The sequence below is a fragment of the Silene latifolia genome, chromosome 8, assembly GCF_048544455.1.
Source record: "Silene latifolia isolate original U9 population chromosome 8, ASM4854445v1, whole genome shotgun sequence".
NCBI lineage: Eukaryota > Viridiplantae > Streptophyta > Magnoliopsida > Caryophyllales > Caryophyllaceae > Silene > Silene latifolia.
The window spans coordinates 1,689,002-1,714,457 of record NC_133533.1 but is presented as its reverse complement, the minus strand read 5'-3'; the positions used below and the strand labels follow the sequence as shown (position 1 = coordinate 1,714,457).

At 33.1% G+C, this 25,456-nt stretch overlaps 2 protein-coding genes across 4 annotated transcripts; both read left to right on the top strand.

The window, feature by feature from the left end:
- Positions 1 to 11,368: 11,368 nt before the first annotated feature.
- On the top strand, positions 11,369 to 11,887 carry LOC141597488 (uncharacterized). The gene is made up of 2 exons (XM_074417956.1): positions 11,369 to 11,649; positions 11,749 to 11,887. The coding sequence occupies exons 1-2, from the start codon at positions 11,369 to 11,371 to the stop codon at positions 11,885 to 11,887; spliced, it is 420 nt and encodes a 139-aa protein (XP_074274057.1).
- Positions 11,888 to 15,124: 3,237 nt separating this feature from the next.
- On the top strand, positions 15,125 to 23,682 carry LOC141595972 (homeobox-leucine zipper protein PROTODERMAL FACTOR 2-like). 3 transcript variants are annotated; one of them, XM_074415952.1, is made up of 13 exons: positions 15,219 to 15,484; positions 16,621 to 16,678; positions 17,040 to 17,333; positions 17,450 to 17,567; positions 18,352 to 18,540; positions 19,221 to 19,667; positions 20,418 to 20,519; positions 20,609 to 20,809; positions 20,918 to 21,092; positions 21,603 to 21,874; positions 22,336 to 22,431; positions 22,531 to 22,925; positions 23,238 to 23,682. In XM_074415952.1, exons 3-12 carry the CDS (start codon positions 17,113 to 17,115, stop codon positions 22,888 to 22,890), a joined length of 2,181 nt encoding a protein of 726 aa, XP_074272053.1. In that variant the 5' UTR covers positions 15,219 to 15,484; positions 16,621 to 16,678; positions 17,040 to 17,112; the 3' UTR covers positions 22,891 to 22,925; positions 23,238 to 23,682. The 3 variants fall into 3 exon arrangements, 2 of the variants coding, with proteins under 2 accessions (XP_074272052.1, XP_074272053.1); XM_074415951.1 differs by lacking the exon at positions 16,621 to 16,678 and having other exon boundaries at positions 15,125 to 15,484; XR_012522359.1 differs by lacking the exon at positions 16,621 to 16,678 and having other exon boundaries at positions 15,221 to 15,484; positions 22,531 to 22,993; positions 23,086 to 23,682.
- Positions 23,683 to 25,456: the final 1,774 nt, after the last annotated feature.

The window sequence follows — 25,456 nt, the reverse complement described above, 5'->3', positions numbered from 1 at the left end:
AGAAATACATGAAACAAGTGGACCAAATTGAGTGTGAATGATCAAGTTGCCTATTAAAGACAAAATAAAAAGATAAACAAATAACCAGACTGAACGGGGTAGTAATTAAACTCGTACTAGTAGATTAGTGGGTAAATCGTGCGATACAGTTGAGTTTTCACACTTTCACCCACTAGAACACGTAGGGTTTTAGAAATTTGTACTCGCCGCAAGTTGTGGGATAAGTACAAGTGTACAACTTTAAATTTTGGGTTTTGAATGAAAAAAATGTGAGGGAGCCTAAATTCACCCCGCCTCGCCCCGCCCAAATGACGTCGCCGTACAAACATGCATTTGCCTTCGGATACAAGGCAATAGCCTAAGGGCCCTCAAGGCTCCATGACAAGTGCTTGTCCGTGAACTAATGGCTGACAAAAGTGAAGTTGCATCAAAAATTCAAGTACCTTCCAACTTCACAAGTCACACAATTCACATATAATGTCCTTCACTATAACAGTCTCTTTGGTTGCCTCATCTTAAGGTAACATTGATTTATTTATTATTACTCATTTACTCTTGTTTCTTTTCAATTCAATTTTGTTTGAACTCAATTGTATTTGATGTATTGAACTATGTAGACAATTTATTGATTTGAATGAATTGTCATTTTCTATTTATTTTTAGGTAATTATGAGGCTTAAATCACGATACGAAATCGAAATAGTCAAAGGATATAAACAAGAAGCTAAAGAGGGTTAGAGAGGTGGGTATTTAACTATTTACTCCATGTAGAACACAAGTACACAACTTTAACCATAATACACAAAGGTGGATCAATCCACACATGATTGGCATTCGGTTCGACATGCTGGTCAATTTTTAGCATACTCAAGATTTTTAATATATTTGACTAATTAGTATGCTAATTTTATCTTTTTTGGCAAACAACATTGTGTAACAATATACTACTCGCGCGCTATGTTGTAACAACATATTTAGGGTTGCCCGCAAGGGTGGAGTCTAGTGGTTAAAACTTGGGTGAAATTTTCAAGAGACCCAGGTTTAAGCCTCCTCAAGAGCAATCTTGTGAAGAATTTATGACCGAGTCCATGCCTCCTAGACTTCGAGTCTGTCACCCTCGGATGGCTTATCTGGTATACGTGGTTTGCAGGCTACCACTTATACTCGAGGGTTTACCCAGTGCCCGCACTAAAAGTAGTGGTTGCGGGTCCCTCGTCACAAAAAAAAAAAAAGAATAATTAGGGTTGGTAGGCTGTTTTGCAACATATTAAAACAACATATTTGGAGTCAGTTTTGATTTGCAAGAGTTTCGGTCGGGTTATGTTGGGCGCAGGTCATTATTGGCTCAACTATAATCCAGTTATTAATGGATAATTATCCGTGTGTAACAATAAAAATTCGAGTCGGGTTAATTCGGGTTTGGGTCAAGCTAGAGTTTTGAATTCGGGTGTTGGGTCGAGTACAGTCAGGTTATGCAGGCGGGTCAGTCGGACCAAGGTCAATTTTGTCAAGTCTATATGTAGCAGTCTACGGATGGCAACGAGTCTATGACCCTACTCGGGCCTTTTGGATATTACCCTGATGTATCCGGTACATGTCTTATTTTGGACTCGCATGAGTATGAGTCGGGTATGAGTCTATTTGTAAAAGCACGGGAACGGGTATGGGTCGGATATGAAATGCATACCTATAATCTTAGCAACTTATAAATTCTGTATATATACGAGAATACTATTTTTTGGTTCGAATTTTGGTTCGAAAAAATTCTGTCAAGACCAATGGTTCGAATGTTGAATCACAAATTGTCAAGACCAATTTATATGTAGGACTAATAACAAGAAGTCCAATAAATTTGTTAATAGCTTATTTAATTATGTTATTCATATAAGATGTCGAGTTATCAAAATAAATTAAATATAAATATAATTAAATGTTAAACTTTGGGCATTCCTCAATCCTCATTTTATATGCCAGTATTATCTTATATAAGACGATCATATAGAAGAGTTGTTGTTTGTACGGAATATAATAACTACTCTGTACATTTCAATGTTGGGCTCTTATAATTGAGTTGGGCTACTCTTTTGGAAACTTGAATGTAAAGTTGAATCAGGGCCATGCCACGGCCGATCTATGGGGTCATCAATAAATTATAATACGGAGTACAACCATTATTTTATTCAAAATTAAAGTTATCATGTACGAGTATACTTTTTACGTCTCATTTATCTATTTATCTTATATATATTTTGTATACAAAGTAATTTAATCGAAGAAAAACAAATAATTGAGACAGAATGATTATATTTTAGTAAAATTTACTTCGTATAAAGTTAACGGTGAATTATCCTCTATACAATACGAGTAAGAGATTAAGGTCTTCTAGAAAAATCGTCATCCAATGAGAAAATTGCAACATCGCGAAACTTTTACGAGTAAGAGATATAAGATTGTATTCTTTAATTCCGGTTTTGCCATATTCACTTGATAGAATCTTTCAAAAAAAAAATTATGTAACGATTTTGATTGAGAATTTGTATTATTCCCTAATAATTCCCGAACGAAAAAATAATCAATCATGAAAGTCAATTATGAAACAAAAATTCTTGTTTAAGACGACAATAGTTGTCTTGAACTTAAAACAGATTATCTATGCCTGATAGATGAGACACAATTATGAGACATGTTATGCAAGTGATCGAGAGCATATTTAACCTATTTTTGTCTTAATTAAAACCGATAATTATTATCTTAAGGTAAATGAAGATTCCCCAATCATAACTAACGTAACAATTACAAGTTAAGAATTACGAATATATGTTTCATTAAAATTTCAGTCTGGAATTACTATAATTGCAAGTTATGTTTGTGCAAATATGAATATTTACTGAGTACAAATAACACATTATTGCAGATGCATGCCATTATTAACAACGTATTTTCATATTTATTATTATATGTCCCACTTTAATTAATTTTTATTACTACTACTGGTCCCTTTTTATTTATTAATATTATATAGATTGCATTTATATTTATGGCAATGTTTATTTCAGCTTTACACTGTTAAGCTTATCACTTTTTTGCAACTCAAGTCGTTAAGGTCAACGCCCTTTTAATTTGATTTGAGTTATTTAGTTCCCCCTTAATTCCTATGATAAGCACTTAAATAATAAGGTCGTACTCCATCTATGCCAGTGAATAATTTACAATAATCTCTTACGACTTATTACCCATTTAACATTATACATTAATATAATAAGATAGTGTCACTGTATAATATTGAGTTTTAGTACCACTACAAATACTATCTTACAACCAGTTGTATAGTAGCATTGTACAACTGCCTCAAAGTTGTTGAACTATTTTACTAGTTATTGAGTTATTTTACAAAGTTATTAAGCTTAATAATTATTCTGTTAATCTCAATAGCTTTGTATCATAGCTCGATAATTTTGTTAGTAAAGCTCGATAACTTTATAATAAAGCTCAACTACATTAAATAAGTTGTATATACAACCAGTTATATAATACATTAACTGTAGTACCACCACTTTACATGACATATACATTGTATTTCCTACAAAGTTATCTATCCATTACTTAGGGTTTATAACAAAGAATTCAATTTTAATCAAGCTCTCGCTAATCTCTCTTGAAGATATCTCGATTTTGTATTAAACCTCTGTACAAGAAAAGATATGTATAAATCTGTATTAGGTCCTATTTGTAACTTGTAAGTGACATATTGAGATATTTAGATATATTCGATTCTTTTAGCATGTTTGACTAATCAATCGACTGTTTTGAGTATTAATTTGGAGACAAGACAATGTATTGAAGTAGACAAGACAATCCATTGAAGTAGTAAAATTGTTTATTATTGGCCAAACAACTTCCGATCTACTGATTGAAATATACTAATTTTACCGGTTCATAAAATATGATATTTGTAAATTACTTAAGCAATTTGTTTGCTTGCACATGCAAATAATAATATGATCAACTCGAACGTGACCTTAGACTAGTATAATTGTAAAGTTGTCTTCTCTTAAAAAAATATTCATATGGTGGGGGTTATTATTGTGTGGTAAATTGTAATGATGTATTATCACTAATTTGTGTATTAATTTCTATGATATACGGAGTATTATCACTAAAATTTCATTTTTTACAAAATATTTTATGTGTATTGATTTTAAATTTTCAATATTGTGTATTTGTTTTGTAACTAACCAGAAACACAAAAATTCCTCCGTAACAATTTTATAGTATTTGATATATGTAGTTTCGATCGTAGTCCGCGAAAGTGGTAATTAGGCCTCTTAACTTTGTTCAATTGTGAAATTAGGCCCCATAAGTTTTATTTGGAGCAATCAAGCCCCTTAAGCTTTACCAAAAGTGAAATTCAACCTCATTTTCTTAATTTTCACCAAATTCTTATATTTAAATCATTTTTAATACAATTTATCAAATATAAAATATTTTTTTTTATAATTTTAGAACTTTTATATTTATATTAAATATTGAGAGTTGTTTTATTTTGAATTTTATAATATATAGACAATTTATTATATATGTATGAATATTATATAACTTATAAACAATTTACTAAATATGTATGTAAAAGTGTTCTTCAATGATTAATAAATTATGTAGAAATTCGTAAAGTTGCAAGTAGTAATTTTTAGTTATTTAATAAATTGTTTAATACAATATAAAATGTTTTTAATTAAAATTCTTATGAAAATTTTAAAAATGGGGTTGAATTTCACTTTTGGTGAAACATAAGGGGCTTGATTGCTCCAAATAAAACTTATGGGACCTAATTTCACAATTGAACAAAGTTAAGGGCTTAATTACCACTTTTGCGTAGTCCGTATCATTCCTCACGATTCCGTCAACCTCATAAATTCAATTCAATGATCATGTCTCGATAATTAATATTATGTTGCTATAACGTGATACATAGCCTAAATGAGATTCCATGCATACGACTATACGCATTAATGCATGGATATAATTTTGCCTAATTAAATTCCTACATACTCGTGCATATTCCCGTGCGTTTTAGTTGTGAAAAGTTGAGGAGATAATAAACAAGAATGAAAACAAAATTAATTCCTTGATTTTGTCCATCATTATCATCAAATCAAATTCTCATTAATGTAGTATCTCATCCTCATTAAGAGTTTAGATCGTCAATTCTGGCCCTTTGCTAAAACTTAGCACATCTTCAAAGACATTCCTTTAGTCACAAATTATCGCGTGAGATTATTGTATGACGTACAATGACTTTATAAGTATTTGTACATCTTATTTAATATCGCAATTAATAAAATAAACGTTGCTAGACGCTAGTAATGTAAGACCGTTTTATGCGTTTACCTGATAATTATCGAATTTAGTCATTCTAAATCACATTAAATTAAGTGAGTTGTCGAATCTTATATTATTGGCTTACATCAATTTGAATTCATATCTACAAACCTTTGGCTGCTTTATCATTTTCTAATTGTAAATGCGGGTATATTAGTCGATTTGAGCCGAATAACGTGGTCACCTCTATCGTGTGAAAACTTTTTCCCCCGCCAATAATTAATAGGTAATTTTAGCAATTATCAGTAACATTTAATTTACTCCGTATTCGCTAATAGGTGTTGTATACTTCCTCTATTTTAATATTATTTGTTTAGCTTTTTATTTTTAATCTATAACTGAAATTTTAATTAAAGATAAATAAATGACCACGACAGATAGAGTAATCTAGTAATAATTTACAATTGGTACATATAGACATGTAATAAAGAGTAGGGTGTTTATGTTCTCTGCCTACTCAATTTCCATGGCACATGTTTATTCACTCAATAGTTGATATAAATGGAGGTAACATCACCCTTAACTAATTTCACCTAACTTTATTAGTCCACAAAAAAATGCCCTACCTTTTTATGATTCTACTCATATTATTATTTCTGTTGGCCGTTGACATTATTTGAGATGTAAGCTTAATTGCTTAATTGGTGTGTACTTCTCTTGTAAATAATAAGACTTATGCTCATAAAATGTTCATAAATGATCCTATAGGGTCCCCTCCACAACTTAAAAGTACTCGGGTATTACTAACATATACCGTAGTGGTTTCACTAGGAATTGTTTGTATTGAAGACAATTGTAGATGAATAGTGAAGTTTTCTATTAGGGTGTACCATCCGATTTAGTTTAGATTTGAGTAAAAAAGGATTATAAGGGCGGCAAAACTCTTTTATATAAGTCTAAACATATATCGAGGCATTCCTAAGACTCGGACCTCTATTAAGTTAGAGCAATCCCTTATTATTCGATTATCCAAGTGATTATGGGTAGAATAGTGGAGTATAAGATAGATAAAGGAAAAAGTAGGAATATGATGGTAGAAATGGGAAGAAGATATCATTAGTCTCGTGCATACAAGTTGGGATAAACCTATGGAAATGGTGAATTTTTGGGAATCTTATACTCCCTCCGTCCCGGTCAATTGTTGTCCTTTCGTTTTGGCACAAAGACTAAGGAATGAGGAAAAGACCAATAACTAAATGACAAGTGGAACAAATTGAATGGAAATGATCAAATTACTCATCAAGTTGATTCTTAAAATAGAAAGGATAACAAATGACTAAGACACCCAAAAATGAAAAAGGACAACAAATGACCGGGACAGAGGGAGTATTTTTTTATAGTTTGAGTCTCTCTCTCACACACATGCTTAAGGGTTTACCCAAATAACACCTAGTATAAAGATAGCTGATCGAAGGTTTTCGGGCTTAACAAATAAAAACATACATTAAACTTAGAGCATCTCCAACAACGCTTTTCACTCTCCGCGTTTGTCCATGCCGTACAAAAAAGTGCCAGGTGGAGTCAAATTTGGGATGAGGATTGGAACACTGCGCGGTTACTCAAGGATTGAAGAAAAAATCTTGAGTACTCCTGGAGGACCATGTCATTGTACTCTTTCACCTATTAACAACTGACACATGGCTAATGCTTATTAAGGAAATAAAAAAATAAAATAAAATAAAAAAATAAAAGAAAATGCATCTACTTGTGAAAAAGTAAAGAAAACGACAAAACCCCTTCATCTCTTCTTTAAAAATTAAGCTTTAAATCCATGAAAACTTGGTAAATGAAGTAAGATATGAGGATTATAAACCATCAATCTCAGTAAATTTGTATTCTCTTTAAAGATGAAGCTTTTAATCCATGGAAATTAGTAAAGGCTTGACAACCACATCTAACATTCAATCTCGAAAATGAAACGTCTTCGCTAGGCTCTTTGTCTCTTTTAAATCCTTCACAACTACACACATAATCTTTTTGACGAATTTTCTGTGTCTTACTACACTATCTTGTTTTATTGACTCGTATTCCAAATCCAACTTCGAAATTAGCATAATCATTGTATAAATCGTAAGCATTCTCCTCGTTCGAAACTACTTGTCCAATTAAGCTTCTAAATTGCGGAATCTTTTCATTTGCCTGCAGTTATTAGCGATTTAGAAAATAATTTTTTTAAAACGCATACAAGAAAGAACCAGAAATTAAAAAAATGCAATACTCAATAGTTAATCACATTAATAAATAAACAAATTTCATAAAGAAAAGCACCATACCTCTCTAGAATTGTCAAATGGATGACATATTGACTCCATAATAGTTTGAGAGCAGTACAACACCACAAATGATTGACTAATTAATTCCTTTTTTATTTTTTTTACAGGAAATTACGGTGGTGGAGCAGCTTTTTTATAGATTCTGAATCAATTAGGGAGTTTTCTATGATTTAAGCGCCAACTTTGTGATACATTTTGGCGGCATATGGAAAAGAATATTTTCTCTAATTGTTTATTTTATTTTTTATTTTATTTCCTTAATAAGCATTAGCCATGTGTCAGTTGTTAATAGGTGAAGGCGTACAATGACATGGTCAAGGAGTACCCAAGAATTTTTCAGGATTGAAACACTGCGCGAAACATTGTCCATATCATCTCTTTTGTTACTTTTTCAATTTTATAATTCTCAAAAAGTAGATGTGCAATGTACATTTACCCAACTAATTAGTTTTAACCTATTTTTTATTTTTACCAAAATTTAATATGTAATTATTATTTTTCAAAAAAACTAATTGCACTATAGTTTTTATTTTTTTTTTCTCTACAAATAGGTAGTAGTATTGACATATATCCGCTCACTTTTTCTTATCTTCTTTCTTTGATTTTCTTTACTCTCTTAAATATTCTTTTTTTAATAGACGTTTTAACTTTTTTTTCTATAATAAAACTGAAGTCGATTAATTATCGAGTTGAAAACCCGAACAAATTACGAAAATACATTTTAATGTAAAAAATAAGTGGGGTATGTTAAAGTAAGAGAGATAAAAGAAGAAAGAGAGTGATGAGGAATAAATGTAAATTATTGTTGGAGGAGTAAAATTGAAAAGTTGAGGAATAATGAGGTGAATGAGTAAGAAGTGATAAGAGAGAGTGAGATGTGTAAGAGAAGTGATCATTGTTGGAGATGGTCTTAAGATAACATATGGCATATGTTGGAACTATACTGAGCTAAGACAGATACGCTAGTAAGTTATGTATTAAGGAGTGATGTCTTTAGTTTAAAACTGATCATGATAAACTATTAGTATCTCAATCAAAATGGCATAAAAAAGGTGTTTTGACTCAACTTAAATATCTTATCCTAAATTATGATGATCGTCTTTAATTTATCCCTCTTATTACCAACAAAAATATACACTTTTTTTTGGAATTGAACTTTCATTAAAAACCAATAAAAGGTACTCTGTAATTCAATTACATTAAGAGAGCGGGTTAGGAGATCATCAGTGCAGCGTAGTAGCGGGTATAATGTCAAGCATACAAAGTTCGGTTACAAAAGAAGGGGCATAATATCCCAAATGATGATAGTCCAGTGGTAGCTGGGTTAAACCTTAAAGCTTGCAGAAATGCAGGAGTTGAGAGGTCCCAGGTTCGACTCCCAGCTGGGGCAAGGATCACTTGGCCACTGCAGCCCCCGGAAGGGGGTGGCTTACATGGTCCATGTGGTGGTGCGGGAATGCATGGGCCCGGGGGGACAAACCCCCTCGTCACCAAAAAAAAAAAAATAATATCCCAAATGAAATATCCTTACTTGAAATTTTTTCCTTGAGAGAAGAGTGATATTGCATCAGCAATTACATTCGCGAATCGATCTCTAATTAGAGGATGTAAATAATGATGTGTACAAAAATTTGCTCGACAAGTTTATAAGTAAAATTTGAAAATTAGATTAAAAATTGAAAATAAACTTCCATGTAAACCTGACAAACATATCAACAAATTTGGATGTAGGTCGGGTAAGTTCAAATTCAGTACATTTTGGGTTATTGGGTGTGCAAACATTTAGATTGTATCAGATCATTTCAAATTCTGATCAGTTTTAGGTGTATTGTTATACAATTAGTTAGAGATAATGGTTAGATAAAATTAAATCATGTCATGTCAATCCCGATATTAACCTTTAATTTGAGTTCGGTGCTTCACAACTTTTACTAGACATCATTTTTAAAAGACACTGTCAAAAGTTAAAACAACTGCTTGTCAATATGAGAAATACTATTATAGGAGGGGGAGGGTGTAGGGCATTGAAAGATGGGGTAGTGGATATAGTTGAAAATGAATAAAGTTATGATGCTGTCAAATATCAATAGTCAAACCCAAAAACACCTCAGCCATACGCCCCATACCAATGGATTTACTGCATCCTCCACATACAAACAGCAAAAAATACAAGATGGTAATTTTTTTTTACAATAATAAACAAAAGCATGGATCACATTGATGAAGTAAAAAAAAAATCCACCCAAAAAAACCGTAAACAATATAATACAGCTCGATAATGGTTGTCATGTATGGGAGAGAAGACCTATATATACACAACAACTATATAAGTACATAAATAGAGTAGAGGATTTAAAATCCTTGTTTGGATAACAAATGAGGGTGGAGGGAAATGGAGCAGGAGAGATCTGAAGGGATCCAATTTTCCTCCTCCAAGCCTCATCAAAATCTCTCCACAATAAGTAAGATTTGAAGGGAAATTGTATCCAAACACCCACACCCCATTCCCCCGAGCGTTTATTCAAAAAAGAAGCATACAGGAGAACATACTTATCTGCCAAGATCTTATCAGATGCTATGAAAAACCTAATGCATCTCCTAGATGTCTTTTTAAAATTGATCTCCAAAAAGCATATGATACGGTGGAGTGGTCATTTGTTAAAAAACTCCTAGAAGAACTCAGATTCCCTGTGGAGTTCCAGGAAATGCTGATGCAATGCATTTCAACAGCATCCTACTCCTTGTCCCTCAATGGGGAAATGTTTGGTTTTTTCCAGGGCAAAAGAGGCCTCAGGCAGGGAGACCCTCTCTCCCCCCTTGTTTTCACCTTATGCATGGAATACCTGACCAGAACTATTAAGTATGCGGCTGCTAAATTTGAGTTTAAATTTCATCCTATGTGCAAGCAAGTGCAACTGGCAAACTTGATGTTTGCAGATGATGTGCTCCTGTTCTGCCATGGGGATGCAAAATCTATGATGCTGCTCCTCCAGTCTTATTCTACCTTCTCTAAAGCAACGGGACTAAAGATAAGTGCTTCAAAGTCTAATGCCTATTTCAGAGGGGTACCTGACCATCTGAAACATGATATCCTGAGTGTATCTGGTTTTGTTGAGGGTAAGCTTCCATTTCAGTATCTTGGCATGCCAATCCAGACTACTAGACTACAAAAGCAAGATTGTGAGTGCTTAGTTGAGAAAATATGTAATAGAATTCATGGATATGGAGCAAAAAAGTTTTCATATGCTGGACGACTTGTATTGGTGAAAGCAGTGCTGACTACCTTACACTCTTATTGGGCATCATTGTTTGTTCTTCCAAAGGGTATCATTGCAAAAGTGGATGCAGTATGCAGAAATTTCCTTTGGGATAACAGTGCAGACTTTCATAGAGTCCCACTGGTGGCTTGGGACACAGTGTGCAAGCCCAAAGGAGAGGGCGGTTTAGGGATTCATAACCTGGAAATGATGAACAAAGCACTGATAGGCAAGCTGGTCAACTGGATTGCTGAGGACAAAGACACTATATGGGTCAACTGGGTGAAACATAATTACCTGAAAGGAAGGGACTGGTGGACGTACAAACCTGGGGCTAACACTAGCTGGGTTTGGAGGAGAATTTGCAGGGTTAAACAAGACTTGGTTACAGCTTATACCAATGGGGTATGGCATTTACAGGGGGTAGGATTCACTACTGCTAGTTGCTATCACTAGCTCATGGGGTCCCGTCCAAAGGTGAGCTGGGATAAGGTCATTTGGAATGATTGGGTAATCCCAAAACATCAATTCATGGGATGGATCCTTGCTCATGGAGCTTTCAAAACCAAAACAAAGCTGATCAGTTACGGGGTGGACATTGATGCCAGCTGCTGGTTATGTGGCCAGGCACCCGAAGACTTGGATCACCTGTTCTTTGGGTGTGTTTATAGTTTCAGGGTTGTCCAACACTTGCAACAGAAAACAGGTTTAGTTCTTCCAGTTGGCAACAGCCTGACATGGTGCTTACAGGACACGGGCACTAAGATGCAGAGGGGAGTGAAGGCAGGACTGATTTTATGAGCTATTTATCATGTATGGCACCATCGTAATAAATGCAGGAATGAGGGTGTTCTTCTTCGACCACAGCAGGCTGCAACAAACATTGTGGCTGACATGAAGTTGAGAATTCATGGTAAAGATAGGCGAAAGCTTACTATCCTTGAACTAGATTGGCTTAAAGATGTCGGACTCATGTAATTGCTTTAGTTGATATGTTTCCCAAACTTGTATGTTTATGACACATTTTTATATATACAACTCACATTTCACCAAAAAAAAAAAATAGAATGAAAACCTACCCTAATACGATTACAAGTTATTATATGGGACGGCTTTATGCTAAGCTTATTGTTTGACCTCTCACATAATCGATAATTACTAATTTTTGTTTTCGTTAATTTTTACATTTTAGTGTGTTTTAGATTACTAGATTGTCTCCGCGGAACTAATAAAAAAAGATGGTAACCGTGGATTTACATGCATGCAGAATACTTAAAATCGTACGATTTACAACATAACTAGATATAAAAAAATTATTATTTTAATAAAATAAACAAGTGGTATTTATGTACTAACAAGTAACAACATATTATATTTGAAAAAAAAAATTAAGAACCTTTATATTGTGAAACAGTGAAACTGTTAAAAATCGAATGTTTGACACAGAAAAAGTACATACACAAAGTTAAGAAAATATAAGTAAAACACCCAACAAATAGTGACTGAACCTATGGGCTAACATAGACTATCAATTTTCAATAAAGCAATGCACTAGAAATCCACTTTATTTGTTAATTTTGACAAATCCACTTTGCAATACACTAAAAATATTGAGCGTTCTCTTCGTGAATCCTTTAGAGGCATTCTTCATATGAACGAGGAAGCTCATTTGGGTAAGTATTTAGGATGCATGTCCTATAATTGATAGCAGAGTGACTAAAAATACTTTCGAGAACATTGTTCAATCTTCTTGCACTCAATTATCGAAATGGAAAGCGAATTCTTTGTCTCAAGCAGGTCGACTAGTTCTTGTCAATGATAATTTAGCCGCGAAGGGAACTTTTCAGATGCAAAGCTTCCTCCTCCCTTCATCGATCCATAATAGATTAGATAAAATTAATAGAGACTTTCTTTGGAATAAGAATCTTTCCCAACGTTCTCCTAATTTGGTTGGTTGGCATAAAGTTTGTTTACCAAAATCGGTTGGTGGTTTAGGAATTAAATCTTCTGAAGCAGCTAATAAATCTCTTCAAATGAAACTTTTATGGAAAATTCTTATGGATAAGGAAAGTATATGGGTTAAAGTGGTATCTAAAAAATATTTGAGAAATTGTTTACTCTTTGATCATAAGCCTAATGCAGCCTCTTCTTGGCAATGGCGTAAACTAATGAGTCTTCGGACTCTATTTAGAAAAGGACTGAGATGGCATGTAGGTAATGGAAGCAACATTAAGTTTTGGTCTGATAATTGGGTTTTTTCGCACCCACTTACAAGCAGTTTGGTTGATGATGATAATAACCGTGATCTTAATCTTTTGGTTAAAGATTTCATAATCTCTGACAAGCAATGGGATATTTGTAAATTATCCAGTTTAGTGAATAACGATATTGTTAATCAGATTACTAACATTCCAGTGCCACATAATGATATTCCAGACACCCTCATTTGGGGGTTGTCCGTAGATGGAAATTTCTCTACCAAAACAGCAACTTGGTTAGCGCAAGGTTTTTTCGATCAAGCTTTTGACAAATGTGAATTTCAGTGGATTTGGAAATTGAATATTCCCCCTAAATTGAATTTTTTTCTTTGGAAAGCTGTGTTTGGCTTCTTCCAAAGAAAAAGTAGAAGCAAGAAGAGTCATATTGATGTCCCACCTCATTGTGTTCTGTGCAACAATCCTATTGAAAACAAAGATAATTTCTTTTACGAATGTCCCTTGATTGGGTCTGTCATCCGAGACCTGAACATTATTAGTTTCAACGAGTTTTTGTCAATTTATGGAACTATTACAAGTAAAAATTTTCTAACGAAACTTAATTATCTCAAGGATTTAATTCCAAAAGATGACTTTATAAAGATTATTTTTATTTGGTGGAATGCATGGTTCCATAGAAATGATATTATCTTTAATAATGTTAATTTAAGTATCAGCAAACTTATTACTTTATGTAATAATAGCACTAAGACATGGAATGTGACTAGATTTAAGGATCTCAACAATCTCGAGGTAGAAGAGTCAGCTAGAAACAATTCTAGTAAAGGAAGAGATTTGGTGGGAAAAACCTACAAACGGTTTCCTAAAGCTAAATTTTGACGGATCGAGAATAGAAGGTAATAAAGCTGCTTTAGGATATTGTATAAGAGATCACAATGGTAAAGTCGTTTTGCTGGGAGCAAAAATGTGCGGATCCAATAATATCCTTGTTGCGGAAGCACTTGCTTTAAAAGAAGGTATTTTAGCAGCTAAATACTTAGGAATCTCAAAGTTAATTGTGGAGGGTGATAACTTATGTGTTATTAACTCGATTCGAGGTACTTGGCAAATTCCGTGGGAAATTTCTAGTATTATCAAGGATGTGAAATTAGATCTTCATTTTTTCGATGAAGTGATAATTAAACATTGCTTTCGTGAAGCCAACAAGGTTGCTGACTTCATGGCTTCTGTTGGACATTCATGTCCAACTCTTTCGAGGTGGTTTGATAGACGGTAGCTTCAACTTACCTCCCTCATTCGAAAGGATGAGATAGGTTGGTCCTACCCTAGAGGATCAATCTAGTTTTTTTACCTAATCAAAAAAAAAAAAAAAAAGCAATGAAAAAAATCAATTTTTTCAATGATACTCAACAACATTACAAATTCAATTTTTAACTGCAATCGGTGATTCTGCAACTGCCACCTCTATTCAGAATCACTCAAATATAAATTCAAAAATACCTACAAAAAATGGGAAAAAAAGAGAAGAATTTACTTTCGCATTCCTCTAATTAACCTCTTATAAAACTGTCTAAAGATAACCAAGTGCCTGCAGTCTAGTGGTAGACTCGGGAAACCTCAAAGCTTGCAATGGCAGGAACTGCGAGGTCCCGTGTTCGAACCCACGGACAAGCAGAAGCATGCGGTTATCACGGCGGCCCCTGTGGGGTGGTTTACATAGTCCAGGTGGTGACGCTGGAATGCCTGGGCCCGGGGGGATTAAACCCCTCGTCACCAAAAAAAAAAAAAAAAAAAAAAACTGTCTAAAGATGGTCAAATAAATAGTATATCTACCCCATTTTGTTCCAGTATAGATGTCAACTAGCTCGACTGGTAAAAGGGATGGTAGTACTCATAAGCTGAGCTCAAACCCCGTAAACATCATATTCGCCTATATGACTTGTATTAAACTACCCACCACAAAGATATATATGAACGCTATTGCAAAACCGTCTTACACAAGAACTTCTCCCACACAAAAACGTTATTCAAAAATTGTGTAATTCCACAAAGTATCCATCTCTACAAGAGCAATAAAAACAGGTTACCCTTACACAACCAAACCACCATAAATGCACAAACTGCAAATACCTCACTCTACTCTTCTTCTATTCTTCTCTCTCTTAAACTATACGCTCTTTGCATTTACTCCTTTGTTCCCTCACGCCTCTTCTCCTTCTTCTTCATCTTCTTCCCCAAATTTCTCTCTTTTTAATCCAAAAATAATACTTCTTCATCACTTCAAACATGAAATACAAATAATTCCCTTATTTTCTAAGCATCTAGATCCAGATTTTTGTCAACTATTTCAAGTAATTTTGTAAGTAATGCTATACTTTTCTTTATATAATTGTATATATAACATGTTCATATTTTTCTTGATTATTTATGTTATTTTTGTGTTATTGTTTATGTATGTGCATGCATGGCAAAAAGTTCAAAATTATTCTACTAAACTTTTTTTTATGTCATTTATCTTTCTCTTATAATAAATTAGTGCAAAAAATAATGTACTTAGTAAAAATCTTACTGCGAAAATAAACTCCGTAAATTATTGGAATTTTTTTTATTTTTAGTGTTATTACATTTGTGATTTTTATCATAAAACTCTTTTTAGAATTTTTTTTCCTTTCATTTTTAATTTTTTGTTTGATTTTTCCCACATTTTGCATTTATGTTTTAGATTATTGATTTTTTTTTTTGTCTTGCTTAACGTTAGAAAATTATTTACAAATTGTAGTAATAAATTCTAAAACTATTTCATCCGTTACGTTTTATAAAAAGAAAGAGAAATGCTAAAAATAGGGTGATCTTCGTAATTGGCGTTATAATCTGTGTTGAAAAAAACATTAATTAATTTATATAAGGAAAAAGTTGGCTTGGAATTTGCGTTATGTCAAAGGGCCTTTTCACACTGTCAACTCTTTACTTACTAATTATTCACTTTTAATTAATTATTTTATTTTATCTAGAATGTCTCTTATTTAATTTTTTTAAAGCGTGAATGTGACGGTCTTATAGTTTGAGACGGTCTTTTTTGTACAAATACATTCATTAAAAATAAATAAATAAATAAGCGTTTAATCAATTAACAGACCGTCTCACACTCTACGACGATCTTATTTTACAATTTGTTTTTTCTTTTAATAATCTATGACATTAGTCAAAATTGACTTGTTTGAACATTAGTCAAAAGATCTTACTCATATTTTTTAATCAATTATTAAAATAAAATTACTAATTATAAAATAAATAAATTAATGATGTAATTTCTCTTACAAAACCAGATAACATCACACGAGTCAATCTAGTAGTCACACAAAATTTCAGAAGAAAGAGAAACCTAAAAAGCACAAAACGACAAATTTTGTTCTAGGGTTTTTAATTTGTGAGTTGCTTTAGTACTATCCAACTACTTTACTCTCAAATAATTCTCAATCTTTATTATTTTGGTAGATCGGAGTTTATGGAAGATATGAATTGATTAGAAGAAGGATCTGAATTCTCGTCTAAGGTAAAATTAAACCGACGTACAAACATAAATTCTTAGTCAGTCGAATCATTGATTCAGTCGAATTCATGTTAGCTGATCCTAAATTATTTTATGGTTGTCATTGTATTTAATTTTTTGGTGACATTTAACTACTTTAATAATTTTCTAGCTAATATATCCCTAGAGTTTGGTGGTATACCTAAGATGGGTTCCTTGATATGTCATCTTTCTTAATCTTAGAAATCATTTCTTACTATACATGGGAATATTTGCTCCTTTTTTGTTCACCAATTTGAGATTATTATTCATTCCAAACCTAAGATCTTGATTGATTTAATCCAAACTTGTTAATTTTTCTTTTGTTGGTCGATAAATGTTTCAGGTTTATGTCAGCTGACCCCAAATCGGTTTAGAATTAAGTCTTCATTAAGAGTGGAGACATAGAAGTGACAAAAATGTTTCAACCTAATATGTTTGAGACTCACCATTCCTTGCTAGACATGACTAGCCATAAGGACATTGAGTTAGGGAAGATGATGAATGATGAATTTGAGAGTAGTCGATCTGCGACCGAGAATTTAGAGGGTCTTTCTGGAGATGATCAAGATCCAAACCAAAGGCCTAAGAAGAAGCGATACCACCGTCACACTCAACATCAAATTCAAGAAATGGAGAAGTAATTTTTTCATCTTTTTTAGCTTAATTAAGAAATTTCATATTATAGTACATTAATTATTTTAGCAATTATCTAATTTTATTTTATTAATTGGTTAATTTTTTTATGTAAATTAGCTTCTTCAAAGAATGTCCTCACCCTGATGATAAGCAAAGGAAAGAGTTGAGCCGTAGATTATCATTGGAGCCTCTTCAAATCAAGTTTTGGTTTCAAAACAAACGCACTCAAATGAAGGTAGTATTATAAATACATTTTTCTATGTGATACTCTTTCCGTCTCGGTCATTTGTTTATTTTTTATATTCACTGTAAGAGGTGTTTTAATCAAAGGTAAACAGATGATTGCGATTAACTCTTATTTAGTACTCTTATTCAATATAAGACTCTTATACAAGACGGTTGCTACTAATGACTGACGTTAAGACTCTTGTATAAGACGGTCTCATATAAGACAACGGTATAAATATTTATGCTTCATCATTCAATAAGATGGCCAATAAGTTGGTTTTACATGTAAGATTGTCTTATATACGCAGAAGTTTTTGTGAATGTAAGACTCTTGTACGGAGTATAATATAAGACGGTATCATATAAGAGAACGGTAAAAATATGAATGCTTCATCATTCAATTACATGGCTAATAAGTTGGTTTTACATGTAAGATCGTCTTACACAGTTCATAGACTATACATCTGAGGTAGTACCTCTTATTGTTTATTTTTTGAGCTTTATTTTAAAGTTTTTGAGTTCTGCTTTAGTATAAAGTTTTTGAGCACATTTACTAAAGCATTACACTAAAAAAATATAACATTGCTCAAAAACTATATTTATAAATGGTAAGATACTCAGAAAAAATGTGTATATACTCAAAAACTACAAGGTCTGAGGTAGTACCTCAGATGTATAATCCTTTTTCTCGCGTCTTACATAATCGTAAGTTTTTGTGACTAACTATTGTTTATGGCGAAAATGCAAAGTGTTTGAATTGGTGCATAAAACTTGTGTTTTTTGAATGATAGGCACACCATGAACGAAGTGAGAATCAACAACTTCGGTCCGAAAATGAAAAGCTTAGAGCTGATAACATAAGGTTCAAAGAAGCCCTAAGCAATGCAACATGCCCTAATTGTGGAGGTCCGGCCGCCATTGGTGAAATGTCCTTTGATGAACAACAACTAAGGATTGAGAATGCTCGGCTAAGAGAAGAGGTATACTCCTTATTGTGCTAAGTAATTTCCGTACATTTGCTCAAATTACGCGAGAGAAATGTTGAGCAAACGTATTGAAATGACATGAAAGGTGAATGTACGAGTAACATTTATGAAAAAGAGGATTGTACATCAGATGTACTACCTCATACTTAATGAGTTTTTGAGTTTTTATGTATTTTTTTGAGTTCTATAACGCTTATAAATTACATTTTGGTTTTATGACGTCAAAAATCAAATTTTTCTGAGTTTATATGTAATTTTTTTGAGTTATAATGTAACTTTTTGAGATTAATGTTTAAGTAAATTAATGAACTCAAAAACTTTATAATAAAACTCAAATTTTTTAAATTAAAACTCAAAAACTTTATCTTAATGCTCAAAATTATACCATCTGATGTACTACATCAGATGTATAATCTACTTTTTGAACATTTATACTCGATATGAATTAAAGTTTGACAGAATATGTATCTATATAAATCGAATAAATCCGTTTTTCATCAAAAAAGTATCTTCAATTAAGATGTCTCTTTTGAGCCTTATTAATTAGTTTATTATTACACATGACACAATTTATTCACATCATCCAGGATCAAAATTACGTCGAGAATTGTATAAAATGATCCAAGACATTTTTTTTGTATTCTTTTTTATTATTCTTATATGTTATTCAACAGATTGATAGAATATCAGGCATAGCAGCAAAGTATGTAGGGAAGCCAATGCTGACATCATACCCTAATAACCTCTCCCCAAGGCCATCTTTCGACCTTGGTCCAGTTGGCGGTTTTGGACCGCAATCAGGTTTGGTTGGCGGTGACATGTACGCCTCAGCCGGTGATCTCCTACGTACCATTGCACCACCCTCAGAAGCCGACAAGCCTCTAATCATAGAGCTTGCAGTTGCGGCCATGGAAGAACTTATTAGGATGGCTCAAGCCGGAGACCCATTGTGGGTCCCTAGCCCGGAAAATGGACCCGAAATTCTTAATGAAGAAGAGTATTTTAGGACCTTTCCTCGTGGGATCGGTCCTATGCCATTAGGGTTACGGTCTGAGGCTTCTCGATATTCCTATGTTGTTATCATGAGTCCCATGAACTTAGTTGAGATCCTCATGGATGTGGTAAGAACTAAGAACTCTTCTAAAATTTGAACAAACGTCTGAAAATGACCTGATAGACGAGAGTATGTGATTTAATTTCGATTAGAGTTATTAAAAATAACTTTCTTTTAAAATCCAGTTTTTTAAAATTACTTCCTTATATAATTTTTTTGTTTTAATTTTTATCCTCGATTTAAATTTTAAGTTTTTATAAAAGAAATACGGAATTCGATTTTAAAACCCGTTTACCTTGACTTTGTATTACATTTCGCTCTCCCTTTTGTTTTTCATTTTCCTTTTTCTATTCGTATTTTGAGATGTGCGTTCACTCATGGACGGTTGTAAAGGATGATTTATGTCGGCCGACCCCAAATCATTTTGGGATTAAGGCTCTGATGTTGTTGTTCCTTATATAATTTTTTTTTCCTAAAATTACTCTCTTAAAATGCACTTTTATCAAAAATTGCTTCAAAACTCAAATTTAGGTGACTTATATCGTATGTTTATGAACATATTCCGTTTGTAACTTTCTCAATTTATACTATAAAAGGTATAGCAATGAAGAATAAGTTCAAAAACATACGAAATAAGTCACCTAAAATGGAGATTTGAAGCAATTTTTGATAAAAGTGCATTTTAAGGAAGTAATTTTAGAAAAAAATTATACTCATAAAAGAGTAATTTTAAAAAACTGGATTTAAAAAAAAAAAGTAATTTTTAATTTACTCTTTCGATTAATGAAATTTTGTTTTCATGTTTATGTATGAATAGAACCAATGGTCATGTGTGTTCTCGGGGATCGTGTCAAGAGCTATGACACTAGAAGTCTTATCGACCGGAGTTGCTGGCAATTTCAATGGAGCTTTACAAGTGGTAATTAATTTACATAGACAACTATTCTTGCTTATGACGAACATTGACTTGTAACGTTATTTTAACCGATAATTTGATATGAATGACAGATGACAGCCGAGTTTCAAGTACCTTCACCACTCGTACCAACTCGAGAAAACTACTTTGTAAGATACTGCAAACAACATGGAGACGATACATGGGTAGTCGTTGATGTTTCCTTAGACGTTTTACGACCTAGTCCTGTTCCAAGGTGTCGTCGAAGGCCTTCTGGTTGCCTTATACAAGAATTGGCTAATGGTTACTCCAAGGTACGTATCAAATAAACTAAACGATTTTTTTATCGTTTACCATTTAATTTACGTCCTCTGACCCAACACGATCTTTAATTCTTTACGTTTGATTTTGATATGTTATAGGTGACTTGGGTCGAACATGTAGAAGTGGATGACCGCGATGTTCATAACATATATAGAGCACTCGTGAACACGGGTTTGGCCTTTGGTGCCAAACGTTGGGTATCGACTTTGGATCGACAATGTGAAAGGCTTGCTAGTGTTATGGCTAACAACATTCCTGCTGGAGAAGCTGGTGGTAATACACTATAACCAATTTAATTATTAACCTTTTTATTTATCCAATTAAATTAATTAAGGGATATTCTCTCGTGTACCCCTGAAGTTTTTCGTTTTCTAAAGTGTACCCCTCGTTTTTCACAAAAAAAACTTTGACCGACTATAATTCTCTGTTACGAGTGCAGAAAACGGTAAAACCTTGAATTTGAAAAAAAAATTCACCGCTTTTTGAACTCATAGCCGATAGTTATGGTTGGTCAAAGCTTTTTTAACGAATAAACTTTGACCGACTATAATTCCCGGCTACGTCGGTGAATTCTTTTTCAAACTGAAGACCTCTTAAAGACGGTCAATTTATAAAAAAAGTTTTATCGTAAAAGTTTTTTTTCAAGAAAAGAGGGGTATATCTTAGAAAACGAAAAAATTCAGGGGTACACGGGAGAATATTCTAAATTAATTAATATGTTTTTCGATTATTTCGATTTGGGATTGGATTAATTTAATTTAATTGTCGCGACATTTGATACAGTTATAACAAGTTCAGAAGGGAGAAAGAGTATGCTAAAGCTAGCAGAAAGAATGGTGATGAGCTTTTGTGCTGGAGTAGGAGCTTCAACAGCTCATACATGGACTACATTATCAGGAAGTGGAGCTGATGATGTTCGGGTCATGACCCGAAAGAGCATGGATGACCCGGGTAGACCTCCCGGTATTGTTCTTAGTGCCGCTACTTCCTTCTGGATGCCTGTCCCCCCTAAACGGGTCTTTGATTTTCTCCGTGATGAACACTCTAGGAGCGAGGTACAAACCCTAATTTTTTTTTTATCGGAAAATGCTATAAGACCACCTAGTGGTGAACGAGTTTCAGCATCACCATACTCACACGAAATATTTTAATAATATAACTTGGTTATTAATTTGTTAATTGGACCCGTCGAGTTTGAGATTATCATATCTAAAAGCACAAGTTTCAACATTACCATACCGACCCGAAATATTTTAATAATATAACTTGGTTATTATTTTGTTAATTGGACTACTCGAGTTTGAGATTATCATATCTAAAAGCACAAGTTTCAGCGTCACCATACTCACACGAAATATTTTAATAATTGGGACGAGTTCTTGATAACTTTGTTAATTGGACTTGTCGAGTTTGAGATTATCATATCTAAAAGCACAATACTTTTATTGCATATTAACATTTATATTAGTAATTTTCGGAGCGAGTTTTAATTTAATTTTTTTGTTGTATTTAATAGTGGGATATACTTTCAAATGGTGGCCTAGTTCAAGAAATGGCACACATTGCTAATGGAAGAGATCCAGGGAACTCTGTTTCGCTACTAAGAGTAAATGTAAGTACAAAACATATTAATCGAAAATCGTCTTGATCTTAATTAAAAATAATTAAATAAATAATAATTACAATATTATTTTGTTGTTTAATTTTATAGAGCGCAAATTCGAGCCAAAGCAACATGCTAATACTCCAAGAAAGTTGCACGGATTCAACGGGTTCATACGTAATTTACGCGCCAGTAGACATAGTCGCGATGAACGTGGTATTAAATGGAGGTGACCCGGACTATGTCGCGCTCTTACCATCAGGTTTTGCGATATTGCCTGATGGGCCGGTGGCTGGGCTTGGTGGTGAGCCCGGCCCAGGAGGGTCGTTGTTAACCGTGGCATTCCAAATCTTAGTGGACTCGGTTCCTACTGCTAAGCTCTCACTTGGCTCTGTGGCTACTGTTAATAGTCTAATCAAGTGCACTGTTGAACGGATTAAGGCCGCTGTCGCTTGTGAAACCGCTTGATTTGCCTATCGCCACCTTGCAATTTCTGTTGACGGGTAAGTAATTGGTCTCTTGTAAGACGTTTTTATTTTCTGACTCGCTAAATTAATCATTTAAACCAATGGTTTAAATGATTAATTTAGCGAGTCAGAAAATAAATGTTAAAAAGGAAGGTAAATTAATCATTTAAACCATTGGTTTAAATGATTAATTTAGCGAGTCAGAAAATAAATGTGAAAAAGGAAGGTGGTCTTAAGATGTCCTGAGCAATTTTTCGTCACAAGCAAGAATAGATGCTTCAGCATATAGGGTATTATGATAATACTCCGTATATGTATTAATAATTGTCGTTTTTGTTTTTCTTGCAGAAAGATCGATTAAAGAAGAAGGCGGGAAATCGAAGAAAATGGGAGTACCCTAACAACTTTTGGAAACAATAGTACTATGGAGGAAGTCAAGAACGCACCTTTTGTAATCCTTGCAACGGTTGATCAAAATGGGTTCGGGTATTGACTTCGCCAAAGAAAAAAAAAAGAGTATTAGAGAGTAAAAAAGATCAGAATTTTATGATCTAAATCATCAATTTCATAATCGTTTCGTAATTAGACTTGTTTTTGTGGTAAGTAATTATGTTAATTAAGCGAAGAATATAATTCGAGAATTTTACAAGAAAACATTGTACGGAGTATTAGTTAATTAGAGTGTTTTTTGGTTATTAATTAGGTTACAAATTAGTATCTTGTTTAATTTCATCAATTGTATCTTGATCCTCTATTATTTGGAGCTTAATGTAGGTTTTGTTTAAGTGTTTAAGTAGCGACTTTGTTTCGCACAATGAATTTTTTCGTTAAATGAGTTATGTAATTCTAGCGAAAATACATAATGTTGAAGATTCGAATTTGTGACCTATAGACACTATAGTCACAGCTTTTGTAGTAGTAATTCAAATGGTTAAGTTTATTTTCCGATTATCCTCGTATGAATAGGTCAAACACCTAAACAGGGGCGAATCCAGGATTTATTTTTCGGTGTAGCAAAACTAATATCTTAGTTATTATAAAAAAACGTCAACGATACGAAAATTTTTATAAGTATAATGTCACATATTATGCGACAAATTTTCGTATATTAAAATTCATGAACAACTTATTTCCCATCGGGTAATCCGCAAGTCGAATCCTTATATTGAAAGGTATACTCGCCTATTTGATGAAAACAAGTTTTCTTATTAGCTATCATATTTCCAAAAGGTTTACTGTGCATATTTTTTAGGCTTATGTGCAAATGCACAATAATACATGATTATGGCATTTTAACAATTCAACCGAAAATACCAAAATAAATGGCAATTGAAAATTGAAAATTTTCCCTTCTTGCCAGGGCGTCTTAAACTAAATGGACGTCTGGTGCACAATAAAAAATGAGGCCCCAAATATAAATGTATAAGGGTACTACACGTCTAGATTTGTATTGAATTTTATCTGTAAAATTTATAAATTCAGTAAATAAAATTGGAGGTCCGGTTCCACCGCCCGTAATCACCCGGGATATTAAACGCCCCTCACCTTGCCATATAAAGAAACCCACAAAATAACACATACCCTACGTTAATTATAAAAAAATCCTTTCATTGTTATTCTCAAAGGGCTAATGGAAAAGATCAAAATTTTATAGAGTTACTGTTTTGGAAATTTAAAAAAAATGCAAGTAGTTATGGAAAATTGAGATGGAAATTGTTGCGGGTGAGAAGTTAATCATTAATTCATTATGGGAAATTGGTGTAGCAACAACTAAGAGAGAGTCAAAGGAGGGAGCTAATTAGGGAGTACTCTTATTAATTATGGTGTAGCAAAATATTAATTTACTCTAAATTTTTCTGGGAATGGTGTAGCATTTGCTACACCATTGGTATACATGGGCCCGCCCCTGCACCTAAAAGTCAAATTTCGAAAAACCTAATGCATTTTAGCTTGGTTTTCTTCTAACGTGTGCCTAATTTTTTCTAATGTAGTACTCCGTATTTCTGTCCTTTAACTAGGTTTAATTAATTAAACCTAATTAAAAGTCATACGAATAATTTATAATAATGAAATTTATATGTTTTCTTGATATTTATGGGCATATAAATAACAACTTGTTATATTTATACAACGGTTTTATACGGTTTTATATGGAAAAAATGTAGTTATTTTAGTTATACATAAATTAAATTAAAGAGGGAAAGAAAGAGTAAAATGATGATGCAGTAAGTAGCAGAAGACAGAGGTGACAGTGTTTTGCAATTTGTTCAGTTTCAGAGCCAACACCTGATTTAAAGTAGTTGACAACCTACCAATTGGGGTCAATCTACATTTATTAGATCATGCTTCTGCTCAAATTTAATAGCTGTGCTTTAACTCATTATTTTCGGGGTTTGTGTGCGACCGTTGTATGACTGTATGAATACAGGTGATGGAAAAAAAAATTGACCATTTTATCATCGCAGAGGAGATTTTGCGATTATTTTTAGCTAGGGAGTTCCATGCTTGTTAATTTCAATTTCTATTTTTGAGTAATATAAGCTTTTTGTTTTATTTACAAGTCATTT

What these genes read in the sequence shown, in the direction of transcription:
- LOC141597488 (XM_074417956.1), top strand. Translation starts at nt 11,369, where the DNA reads ATGGGGTCCCGTCCAAAGGTGAGCTGGGATAAGGTCATTTGGAATGAT. An exon ending in GTTGGCAACAGCCTGACATG is followed by an intron (nt 11,650 to 11,748) that starts GTGCTTACAGGA and finishes TAATAAATGCAG; the next exon opens with GAATGAGGGTGTTCTTCTTC.
- LOC141595972 (XM_074415951.1), top strand. Translation starts at nt 17,113, where the DNA reads ATGTTTCAACCTAATATGTTTGAGACTCACCATTCCTTGCTAGACATG. An exon ending in ACAAACGCACTCAAATGAAG is followed by an intron (nt 17,568 to 18,351) that starts GTAGTATTATAA and finishes TTTGAATGATAG; the next exon opens with GCACACCATGAACGAAGTGA. An exon ending in TGGCTAATGGTTACTCCAAG is followed by an intron (nt 20,810 to 20,917) that starts GTACGTATCAAA and finishes GATATGTTATAG; the next exon opens with GTGACTTGGGTCGAACATGT.